The 13,142-nt window shown below is 38.7% G+C and overlaps 1 protein-coding gene across 1 annotated transcript in view; it reads left to right on the top strand.

The window, feature by feature from the left end:
* RCAN2 (regulator of calcineurin 2) overlaps positions 1 to 13,142 on the top strand; it is a 258,384-nt gene that overhangs the window by 31,903 nt on the left and 213,339 nt on the right. Inside the window, exon 2 of the mRNA XM_081247753.1 lies at positions 9,056 to 9,282. Coding sequence (XP_081103879.1) covers positions 9,058 to 9,282 — 225 coding nt within the window. The 5' untranslated portion in view covers positions 9,056 to 9,057. The remainder of the gene's footprint in view (positions 1 to 9,055; positions 9,283 to 13,142) is intronic.

The raw sequence follows: 13,142 nt of genomic DNA, 5'->3' as shown, positions 1-13,142 counted from the left end.
AGCAGCCCTCCGCAACCCACCTGTCCTCTGGCAGCTTTCCAGTCTGGCTTTCCTTTCTTAATAGAATAGCTGAATAACCCAGACCCTTCTTGGCTGGATTCCCCTCAAAGGTGCAGCCTCTCGTACTCTCTGCCCCTTCGCCCCAGCCCCCTAAGTCCCCTCTGACAGCAGAAGGGGAAAGATGACATCTTACTTTGGCTACCATAGCAACCCTCACCTGCCTTGCTGCTCCCTTTAGAAGTGTCATCCTCTCCGGTGAAGTTATTTTGCATATAATTACTTGGCTTCTCTGGAGACTTGGGGCTTTCTTTTAAGCTTCTTCTTACAGCCGTTATGAGAGGGTGGACTCCTGCCTACTTCCTGGGCTCAGAAATACCCCTTCCACAGTGGTGCAGGCATCGGTCCTGAAACAGAGTTGCTCATTCCCCTTTCCGTCTTTTTGTTCTTAAGAAAAAGAAAAAGGCAGTCAGAAATGGTGAATCTGTGACGTTATACATTTTTAGATTGAGTTCCACTGAAATTAACCTATCACATTTCTAGGCTACCACCCAGTTATGAAGACCGTGCTTGATTTCTTCACTTGGTCCCAGAGAGCCTCTGTCCATCCCTCTTCATTCTGTGCCCCAGGGGCTGACCCATATATTCCACATCCCAGCTCCCTTGCCCTCTGGTTCCTAGTTGGGTTTGGCCAATGCAAGGTGCCAGTAGATCAGAGAAAGAGAGCAAGGTGGGGATATTAACTCCCCTGGCACCCTCTCTGTGGTGACACTGAGGATGGGCTGTATCCTTCAACCTGAGTGGGGGCCTTTTCCACTCAGCCCTCTGTGTCCCGGTTCTGGAAACCTCTCCCCTCTTCTCAACTCTTCTGTTCTAGGGATGGCGCTAGCCAAGGCTTTTGCATTCTCTTTTGTGGTTTCCCTAGAGCCTGCCCACACCTTTGTCAACAGTTCCATTATTAAACTCTTTTCAAATTCTCCGACTTGAGCATGCCATCTGTTTCCTGCTGGGACCTTGACTAATACAATGACTGAAGCTCTTCTCTTTTGGGTGAGGGCTCCAATAGTTCTTGTTTGTTTTGTTGAATAAAGCTCTGGTTTATGGTAGGTTATTCTTTGTAGAAACAGATTTTCCAATCTTTAAGAGCAACCTTCTCACCTTCATACCCTTCATAAAAGGTGATGTTTCCTCTCTCTGACTCTCTACCCTTGCAGGAAGCCTGTTTGGAACCCATTTTCTGGATGTTGTCAGTTAGGGCTGTGGAAATGGACTACAAAGGCCCTACCTACCTGTCCCATCTGACCCTGCGTAGATGTGAGGGTCTTCCTTCCCTTTTTATTTTGTCAGTTGGAAGAATATACAAGATTTGCAAATCTTCCAGGGAGACCATGGGCATTAAAACCCTACAGGTGTAAAGATGTTATGATGGGTGAGTTTATGGTCCTGGATTCTGCTGTAGAATCCAGTACAAAAGGAGATGGTGGCAACAGCTTGGTTTTGGGTTTTTTTTTTTTTAACTTCATAAAAATGTATAAGAAGCTGCTTCCTTGGGGAATTGAATTAATTGAATTATTGTTCTGTGGGAGCTTCCAGTGGAACAGTGGTCCCAGAAAGTGTCCTGAAGGGAGCCATGAGCGAGGAATGTGGATAATTTCTTTTGAAAAACCACAAGTTGAACACTGCGTCCTCTTGGTCCTTTCAAGACTGATCCCAAATGGTATCAAGAATAGCAGGAGGTTTGCACAGCTTGGCGGGTGTGAAAATTCTGTGGTTGAATTAAATAGGCTCCATTATATTTCAAAAAGAGCTCTAATGGGTTTCTCTGGAGCACAGCCTAAGAATATCATGTCTCTCCTTTGTATCCCAGGATGGCTGGGATAGTTTGATGTTGCTAATATTATACTTCAGTCTCCCTATAAGTTGGACAAAATGAGGAAAAGGCCTGGCTTATCCCGAAGAGGGTCTAGCTAGGCGACAAAAGGACCTCATCCATAAGGCCAGACCAAAACTGGAAGCTGATACGATTTAATTGTAAAATGATTATCATTATTCACATAAATTTTTTTCTAATCAGCTTATTTTGCCCCAGGTGTCGTTGAAGAATCATTTAATTTTAGAGCTAAATGGGTTTTAAACACTGTAAAACTTATAAGTTGAGGTTTCTATTCTTTAAAAAAATATTGCATTGGATTTATTTACCCTTATATTCAATTTAAAAATAGCTATAGGTATTTCTTTCTACTACTTATTAATGCAACATTGCATTCTTAGTTTTGATCATTAATATTCAAGCTGACATGGTCACCTTTAACTTCTTCCAAACTAACACATCTCCCCTAATCCATTTACTTGTTTTTCAATGAAAACTGAATTTAAAGTCAGAAGGAATTATTCCTTAATCACTTCCATTTATCCTATTTCCTTATTTATCCTCCTCAGCTGGCTATAACATGGAATCAAGGCACACTTTTTCCTATTTGTTGCCCTTGTTGCAAAAAGTTTTACATTCTTGTTCTTAATTTAAAAAGAAGATGAGTCAAATCTTTAATATTCTTTTGTCTAAGGAAAAATAAACTCAAACTTAAGTTGCTTTTGGAGTATGTTCTACTCAGTTTTCTTCCTTTGTAGATCATTATTTCCCATGTTTAAACATTCTTGCTTTCTAGTTTGAATAACCTGGAAGACAAAAAATATAGGCAGGTTTGTTATGAGCAACAGATAAAAGTTACAACCCTGGAGAAAGCTTTTGTTAAAGGTTATATATAAGTTCCTCTTTCTTGAGCACCTTTAAGCCCAGAGATAAACAGATGTCTCTTTTCTTGTGTATTTTCTTCCAGTCATGGAAAGATAAAAATATCAAGGTGAGAAGGGACCTTAAAAATAAATGTCAGCCAGCCATCTCCCTGGTCCTTGGATTCCCTAGGTGACATCCCACAAGATCGATATCACCTGCTCTGTGGAGCTTATTCATTGGCTGTCACTGGGACAAGTTGCTTACTTAGACATGAGGCAAAACATTTCTGTTTTAACCCGCATTGTTAAGAGATCCATGGCTCCTTTTCTTAAACTGAATTCTTTTTCCCTGGTTGACTTCTGCTTTCTTAGTGCCACACACAAAAAATATTTCCTCTTTCAGAGTTTGAAGGCAACTGTGATTTCACTCAAGAATTCTTGCCTGTGCTTCCCTATGCTTTGTCTACCCATACCCCTGTTTCTTAGATGACATGACGTTTGACCCCTCAATAAGACGGGATAGTTTCCTTAGGAAAAAATTCCAGTTCTTCTGTCCTAGGTGGTACTCAGAATCAGCCGTGTTAGTTTCTGCATGTTCAGGGGACTCAAGATTATCATCACGCCACCCCTTCCAAGGTGCCATTTGCCTTTTTTCATAGATCACACATCACACTATTAATGGGGTGATTTTACTTGACAGTGAAGCTAGTATGAACATCTCCATGGATACTTACAATTTTATTTTTCCTGCCATGGCTCTCTGCTGCTCTCATGGACTTATTTGTGATCTCCCTCTCCTTCTATATCTAGTTTAAGATTGTCTAGATCAGAACTCCCGTGGGCAAAAGGCATGGCTCCCCATTCTTACGAGCTACACCCCATTCCTAGAAAGGTCATATTTTTTAGGATTCTGCAATTCAGAAATCTAAATCTCATGCATATTGTTAACACTGTGACAGTAATGGTATCCGACAGAATCAGATGTCTCTTTGAGTTCCCTTTCCCTGGATTTGTACCATATCAAAAAAAATGTTTGTTAGGAGTGAAAAGTGGGAGTTTTGGAAAGATTAATTCCTTGTGTAGAAACCCAGTAATGTCTAGATCATCTTATTTTATTGAGGGGGAGAGAATATATTCACTTACGCCACAAATATTTATTCAGTTGCTACTTCTTTGATGCTGATCAGGCATCTTTAAGTGTCAAGTGGCTAGTCTTCGTGGTAGGAACCATACTGTCTTTATTTTAGGTCTTTTAATGTTTATTTAATAAGTTCTGTCGGGTTTTCTGAGGATCTTGGATGAAATCATTTTCACATTATAGCAAAGTAATGAAACAGTTGAGAAGCTTCCTCTCTCCAGGCTTCCTCTTCCATTAAAAGGAGTCCAATTCAATCATTTATATTCTCATTGCCACCTACTTTGTAATATTTAAATAAACAGTTATTTTTGCTCTTGGTGGTGTTGGGGCAGGGGCAATGTTTTTTTGTTTTTTTATTTTTAATGACTCTCTTTTGCCTTATAAATAACTTTCCCTTCTATTGGCTCTCCAACCAGACCCATACCAAATATTCAGGGGCATCCCTACTTGTGTCTCATTTTAGAGACATGGGCTTAGATCATGGACATTCACTGAAGTCTGAAACTTGTTTACAGCCTTATTAGTGGTAGATGGCAACCACCTCTGTAGTGCCAGGTTCCTCTGATCTTGACAAGCCTGTAGATAGTAATAAGTCGCTTTAATTCACGTATTATTTTGGAGCCTTCAAAAGACATTCACTTGCTTCCTTTTGCTTGATATTCGCAGTAGACAAGACTGCAGTCTTTATCCATTTTGCTAACATAGAAACCACAGCTCAGAAAACATGCAACTTACAGAAGGACCAGAACCCAAGTAGGCCCCTGGGACTCTTTCCAATATTTCATATAGATGTCTCTTCTCTGCATCTCAAGAAATGTTGAGGTTCTCCCAGGGGAGACTTTATATTTTAAAAGTGGATGGTGGTTTTTCTTTTCCAGATGAGTGTAACGATGGAAATATATACTTTCTAAATGTCAAACAACAGAAGAATAGTTAAATAAATTATGACAGATCTATACACTGGGATTCTATGTGGCTATTAAAATTAATGTTTCAAAGAATATGTAATGATACAGGGAACTGCTCTTGGCTGTATCAGTGTGGGATACTAAACAGCAAGCTCCCAATTTTGTTTCAGAATTATGCATGAAAAAAAAAAACACTGGAACTAAATATACCAAAATATTAACGGAGTTTTCTGGATAGCAGGATTATGGTTTTCTTTTCTTTTTTTATACCTTTCTGATTTTTCCAGTTTTTTCTTCAGTGAACTCATATAATCAAAAAAACATACATGTTATCTTAGTTATACTCCACAAATTTTTACTTTTAGCTAAAGGAATCCTTTGAGTGGTTCTTGTTATCTGTCATTTTAAAAATTACATCTGGGGGCTTCCCTGGTGGCGCAGTGGTTGAGAGTCCGCCTGCCAATGCAGGGGACACAGGTTCATGCCCCGGTCTGGGAAGATCCCACATGCCGCGGAGCGGTTAGGCCCGTGAGCCATGGCCGCTGAGCCTGAGCATCCGGAGCCTGTGCTCTGCAGCAGGAGAGGCCACAACAGTGAGAGGCCTGCGTACCGCAAAAATAAATAAATAAATAAAAATAAAAATTAAATCTGAAATGAGTAGGTTAATTTATATTATTAGTGTATACATTTGAAATAAATAACATATTTTTAGAGTATATATTTTAAGTCGATCATTGTAACTCACTTGCTGGTCTGTTTTTTTCCTGACAGTGACCCCTTTTTACATAATTCATTAACTCAGTCAAATATTTTAGGGCTTTCTAGATGTACCACACTGAAGATATCTTGGATGAAGGCAGCTCAGTCTCTGCTCTCAAGAAATACCATTCTGGTTGGAGATACAGTAGTCGCAGTGTAGAATGAACTGTGTGAGGGCTAGGCTGGTACTCAGGGACTGCAAAGAAAGGATGCTAAATTCATGGGTCCTGGGGGAGGTCGGGGAACCCTCCTGGAAGAGTTGCCTTTTGAGCTGAAAGCAGCTGTTCTCTTTGGGATGACCAACCTCAGATTTAGAAATAATGACAACATAAGTAAATCTTCTTAAGCTATGTAGGCAGTTGTTGCTGGAATTCTTTTAATCTTCAGCATTTCCTTTCTGTCTGTTTATGTGGGTTTACTAGAGGTTAGTGGTTATACCAAAGCATAATAGTCTTGCTCTGAGATGATCCTAATGATGTGCTTTTATAGTGTTTCCGAGTACATATCCTTTTACTAGTGATTAACACTGATTTTGATCACTTTTTTTTCATCCCTATTTCATTCCTCCGCCTCTTCCTACTTAGCAGAGGGAGACAGATAGGGTTTTTTGTTCCTGTTTTACAAACATAAATGGAGTCATAGAATGATCAATAGATTTCTCCAAATTATGAGGTGAGTCAGCAGTGGAACCGGGAAGAGAAACCAGGGTTTCTTTGTTCAACGCTCTGATTTCTAAAGTATTTCTCCATGTAAGTAGAATAAGTTGTTTGCCAAAAATGCATTCACCTTTTAAATCTTTACTGAAAGTAATGAGCTTAAAATAAAGTCTTACAAAGGTAATCGTATTGTTACAGCTTAGAACAGAAGTTAAGGCTATTTGGGTAGATTAAAATGAGTCCTGAGTGAGGCTTAATATTTGGTCTATTTAATTAATTTGTTCAGCAATGGATTTTAATTCTCTTTGAAAAAAAGAATAATTGAAACAGTCTCAGACCCGTTTAAGAACATTATGGGATCCATTCTGATTAATTTTAAAAATGTTAACTAAGAAGGACAGAATTAAAAATGAAATCAAAATTGACAATATCTATATTTCATGATACTGGATGATTGTAACTTTATTATCAAAAGGTTTTCCTATAATCCATTGATGAAAATACACTGGACCCTGGAACAAGATGGGTTTGAATTGTGCAGGTCCACGTATACACAGAATTTTTTCACTGAGTACGTTCTACAGGATCGGAGGTTGGTTGAATCCGCAGATGTGGAACCCTATATAAGGAGGGCCGACTCTAAAGTTATACTTGAATTTTCAACTGTGTGGTCTCTTGGTGCCCCTGACCCCCACGTTGTTCAAGGGTCACCTGTAAAAGTGTCTTAATGTTCTTTGTAATTATTTTTACTATTAAAATAATTAGTACTCTAATAATAATGTGATAGGCATTATGCATGTTATGCTAAAATATCTGAAGCAACAGTGTAAATGAATATGAAGGGAAGTAAATACTTTTAAGTACTTCATTGAAATTTTTTCTTCTAATTAAAAATAGTCATAGGGAATTCATCCAGTGGTTAGGACTCCACTTTCACTGCCAAGGGCCTGGGTTCAGTCCCTGGTCAGGAAACTAAGATCTCACAAGCTGTGGAAGTGTGGCCAAAAAATAATAATAAAAAAAATTAAAAAAAATAAAAACTAAAAATGTGCATGTATTTTGAATTTATTATGGAAAAAAATAAAGCTTAAACCATGTACCATATTTTTATTTAAAATACGTATTTTATTGATTGAAATACAGAAAATGTTGCATTAATTGGAGTTTTGAGAACTTTAGAATACAGGAATGGTTCTATTATATTTTATATAGAATTACATTTTTATTTTCCACAATCGTAGTGATCTAATTTTTGAGTTATTATTTCAAATTCTTTCATTTTTGGCTCCTGTTCCCAACCAGGCCTAAGATTTTACATGTAATGCATCATTTATATTGCCATCAAATTCTGTTTATCAGGATGCCATTTAGGCTTTGTTTCTAGGAAAAATGAAAAAACAACCTAATCACAATACTGCATTCAGAGTTCAAGAGAGATATAGGTAGAAACCCATACTTGTGTGGGGATCTAGAATTTATGTCCTACCTAAACTTGATGAGGCCAGAGTGACACTTTGTGGTACTGCCTTTCTGTCTTTTACCCTGAGGTTCTGTATTGCTGGGATTAGGGGAAACAGAGGATGATCTAGCAGCCACATTGTAATTGCCAGGCAGTCTTATCTGGGTACCCGTGGGCAAGTTATTTCACCTTCTGGGACTTTAATCACTGATCTTTGAACAGAATAGTATGATAGACATGAAAATAGATACAAAGGAAAAATATAGACATTGACTGTTGTTGAAGTATGCAGGAAAGCTGATGAAATCTATTGAATTATGTACCAGTATCAAAAATTGGAAAAAGTCTCCAACTGGCTGCAGTTGGGTAGAATTTTGAATGTAAGGGGTAATGAAATAATAGAATCATGGAACACAGGTAGATGAGATTAATACTGGAAAGCTTCACATTGGGGACTCTGAGGGTGGGGAATCTGTATACCTTGGATCAGCAAAGATAGTACTGATTTTTTAAGATCCAGAGTTCACAAATTAGAGTAATTACCCCAGGCAGAAGAGGGTGTGTGTGTGTCTGTGTGTGTCTGTGTGTGTCTGTGTGTGTGTCTGTGTGTCCTCATTTGGATAGATGATTAACTATTAGAGTTACCCTAATCAGGATTCAGGGGGTGATGAAATAGGTTATACTTCCTTAAATATAGACTTGCAGTAATTTTGATCTGCTTCATTTCCGTGGTATAGGAGAGCAGACTTTCGTGCCAAACTCCCTGAGTTTGAATCCTAGTCATGCCATTTTGTCATGGACCCTGTCAAAGTTACTTAATTGCTTTGTTCCTTAGTTTTTCCCCTCCGTAAAATGGGGATAATATTGGTACCAACCACATAGATGGAGATTTGATAGGTCAGTTAAGGCACGCAAATCATTTAGAATCATTCCTGGAACTCAAGAAGTGATAAGCATTAGCAGTAATGGTTGTGGTATTATATAATTCATCATGTAACTTATCAAAGCACTTTCCTATGTGCATTTTTGTCTGAATCCATTTGATTCTCGTAAGGAAGCAAGGCTCAGAGAACTTAGGTAACTTTCCAAGGTTCCCAATCTAGTAAACACTGAATAGCTAGGCTGGAGCCCCTGGCCTCCAACTCCAGTCCTGCTCAAGTGGGTTTTTTCTTTGCCCATAGCTGGGACTGGATTCTTGCCCAGAAGCAGAGCTGTGTGGGAAGTTGTAACTCAGAGATCAAGGGGAAGATGTGAACTTGCTGGGTCTTCCCCCTTCTAATAGCCCCTGCTTCTCTTCCTAACTACACTCCCCTCTCTGCCCCAGACACTCCAGAACTGCGACCTTCAAACCAAGCTTTAAGGAATCGAATCCTACTCTAACATGCATCCGTCTCTGTATCCTCAGGAATGAGGGGAGACTCTTATTTCATTGGGATGAGGAGCCTGGGGCAGCAGGGGCACATCCCAGAAGATGGAGGACTCTTCCTGCTCTGCTGCATAGACAGAGACTGGGCTGTGACTCAGTGTTTCACGGAGGAGGCCTTTCAAGCAATCACGGACTTCACGGACCTCCCGAACTCACTGTTTGCATGCAACGTCCACCAGTCGGTGTTTGAAGGGGATGAGAGCAAGGTAAGAAGCCTTTCTGCTCCTGAAACAGGGGGAGATGTGGCATTATCCCCCCAATATTTCCATTGCTTCTTTGTGGTTAATGTTTGGAAGTTTTTGAAAATGTTTACTTGGCACTCTTCTTGGCATGCATAGCAAGAGCAGAAAAGCCTGTTCTATTATCAGTTGACATTGGAGGTACACACAACAAGGTTGTATGGGAGACTGTGTTGAATCAGATCTTGATGTCTGCCACTCAGAGGTCTGTCTAACAATGGTGTTGGGAATAGTGATTGCAGGGGATACCCCTTGGGCTAGGAAGCAGATGTTGTTAAAAAAAAAAAAGTTTTATTTCCCCCTATTCTGCCCAAAACTTAATTTGCCTTTCCCTATGCAGCACAAGCTCTCTTTCCCCCTTACTCTTCCTGCAGTTTGATGACTGTTCTAACAATAGTTTCTTAAATTGGGCCCCAAGTCCTGCAGCACTTATTAGAAAGGTAAATTGGTTGGCCATATGAGACTTGCTTTGCTCAAGTGGATAGAATTGTTTTGGGTGTGTTGTAAGAATTTGCGTGAAAATGCTTAACTCCTTGATTTGAAATAATTAGGGAATGAGGTTGTCTATGTACAAGCATTTTCCAGAATGTGAAGCTTCCATTTTAAGAGTCAGCTTGATTTAGTGGAAGCATTCTTGGCCACCAGAGTAAATATTCCTTTTGGAGGTCTTGCGAAAGTTTACTTCGGATTTCTCTGACGTTTTAACAGCAGAGTCTAAATGGATCAAACCTCCCCTTATGGATTTCTAATTGTAAAATCCATTACTAGGCTACGTTGTAAAACATAGCCAATATTTTTTGGGGGAAAGAGCCTTTCTTTTTCTACATTAAAGTATGGCTCTGTGTGAGATTAAGAGAAGGATTTATGAGCACTGTTTCACAAACTTGGACTGTTTTTGCCAACTGCTGAAGTCCAAACTCTGTTGCCTGAGCACATTTACTGGAAGTCTTTGTTCTGAATTTTATTGGTTTTGTAAGCAATCTTGATAGCCCAGAGGATTAGGAATTATTTCAAGCCATATAAAGGTAGTTTTATAATAATATTATTTTGGAGTTGAACAGTTGAAATGATGGGCTAAAAATAACTTGAAGTCCAAGGAGTTATATGTGATTAGAACATCTAGAGTTATCATCAGCAGACTATTTGAAGTAAAAAAATGACACATAGCCTTTTTGAAAGAAACTGGGAATTTTGCTCTTGGATTATAACCAGGTTATAACACAGATTATAATTTATTCAGAGCAAGTCATTTCCCCTGAAATCTACCTGATGTTAACTATGAAACAAAGTTCTGTGTTTTCTTGTTCTCTCATCTATTTAAATATCAACAATTGGAAGGATTTTCCTTAGAGTTTTTTTTTTTATGTTAACATCTTTATTGGAGTCTAATTGTTTTACAATTGTGTGTTAGTTTCTGCTTTATAACAAAGTGAGTCAGCTATACATATCCATATATCCCCATATCTCCTCCATCTTGCATCTCCCTCCCACCCTCCCTATCCCACCCCTCTAGGGGGTCACAAAGCGCCAAGCTGATCTCCCTGTGCTATGCGGCGGCTTCCCACTAGCTATCTATTTTACATTAAGTAGTATATAAAAGTCCATGCCACTCTCTCACTTTGTCCCAGCTTACCCTTGTCCCCACCATGCCCTCAAGTCCGTTCTCTACGTCTGTGTCTTTAATCCTGTCCTGCCCCTAGGTTCTTCAGTACCTTTTTTTTTTTGGATTCCATATCTATGTGTTAGCATACAGTATTTGTTTTTCTCTTTCTGACTTACTTCACTCTGTATGACAGACTCTAGGTCCATCCACCTCATTACAAATAACTCAATTTCGTTTCTTTTTATGGCTGAGTAATATTCCATTGTATATATGTGCTACATCTTCTTTATCCATTCATCCTTTGATAGACGCTTAGGTTGCTTCCATGTCCTGGCTATTGTAAATAGAGCTGCAATGAACATTTTGGTACATGACTCTTTTTGAATTATGGTTTTCTCGGGGTATATGCCCAGTAGTGGGATTGTTGGGTCATATGGTAGTTCTATTTTTAGTTTTTTAAGGAACCTCCATACTGTTCTCCATAGTGGCTGGATCAGTTTACATTCCCACCAACAGTGCAAGAGTGTTCCCTTTTCTCCACACCCTCTCCAGCATTTGTTGTTTGCAGATTTTCTGATGATGCCCATTCTAACTGGTGTGAGGTAATACCTCATTATAGTTTTGATTTGCATTTCTCTACTGATTAGTGATGTTGAGCATCCTTTCATGTGTTTGTTAGCTATCTGTAGTCTTTTTTGGAGAAATGTCTATTTAGGTGTTCTGCCCATTTTTGGATTGGGTTGTTTGTTTTTTTGATATTGAGCTGCATGAGCTGCTTGTAAATTTTGGAGATTAATCCTTTGTCAGTTGCTTCATTGGCAAATATTTTCTCCCATTCTGAGGGTTGTCTTTTCATCTTGTTTATGGTTTCCTTTGCAGTGCTAAAGCTTTGAAGTTTCATTAGGTCCCATTTGTTTATTTTTGTTTTTATTTCCATTTCTCTAGGAGGTGGGTCAAAAAGGATCTTGCTGTGATTTATGTCATAGAGTGTTCTGCCTATGTTTTCCTCTAAGGTTTTTATAGTGTCCGGCCTTACATTTAGGTCTTTAATCCATTTTGAGTTTATTTTTGTGTATGGTGTTAGGGAGTGTTCTAATTTCATTCTTTTACATGTAGCTGTCCACTTTTCCCAGCACCACTTATTGAAGAGACTGTCTTTTCTCCACTGTATATTCTTGTCTCCTTTATCAAAGATAAGGTGATCATACATGCATGGGTTTATCTCTGTGCTTTCTATCCTGTTCCATTGATCTATATTTCTGTTTTTGTGCCAGTTACTTACTGTCTTGATTATTGTAGCTTTGTAGTATAGTCTGAAATCTGGGAGCCTGATTCCTCCAGCTCCATGTTTCTTTCTCAAGATTGCTTTGGCCATTTGGGGTCTTTTGTGTTTCCATACAAATTGTGAAATTTTTTGTTCTAGTTCTGTGAAAAATGCCATTGGTAGTTTGATAGGGATTGCATTGAATCTGTACATTGCTTTGGGTAGTATAGTCATTTTCACAATGTTGATTCTTCCAATCCAAGAACATGGTATCTCTCTCCATCTGTTTGTATCACCTTTAATTTCTTTCATCAGTGTCTTATAGTATTTTGCATGCAGGTCTTTTGTCTCCATAGGTAGGCTTATTCCTAGGCATTTTATTCTTTTTGTTGCAGTGGTAACTGGGATTGTTTCCTTAATTTCTCTTTCAGATTTTTCATCATTAGTGTATAGGAATGCAAGAGATTTCTGTACATTAATTTTGTATCTACTACTATACCAAATTCATTGATTAGCTCTAGTAGTTTTCTGGTAGCATCTTTATGAGTCTCTATGTATAGAAGCATGTCATCTGCAAACAGTGACGGCTTTACTTCTTCTTTTCCAATTTGGATTCCTTTTATTTCTTTTTCTTCTCTGATTGCTGTGGCTAAAACTTCCAAAACTATGTTGAATAATAGTGGTGAGAGTGGAGAACCTTGTCTTGTTCCTGATCTTAGAGGAAATGGTTTCAGTTTTTCACCATTGAGAATGATGTTGGCTGTGGGTTTGTCATATGTGGCCTTCATTATGTTGAGGTAGGTTCTCTCTATGCCTACTTTTCTGGAGGGTTTTTATCATAAATGGGTGTTGAACTTTGTCGAACGCTTTTTCTGCATCTATTGAGATGATCATATGGTTTTTCTCCTTCAATTTGTTAATATGGTGTATCACATTGATTGACTTGCATATATTGAAAAA

This window comes from Mesoplodon bidens, assembly GCF_964165515.1.
Source record: "Mesoplodon bidens genome assembly, chromosome: 10".
In the NCBI taxonomy this organism is placed as follows: Eukaryota; Metazoa; Chordata; class Mammalia; order Artiodactyla; family Ziphiidae; genus Mesoplodon; species Mesoplodon bidens.
This window is presented reverse-complemented; position numbering and strand designations above follow the sequence as displayed.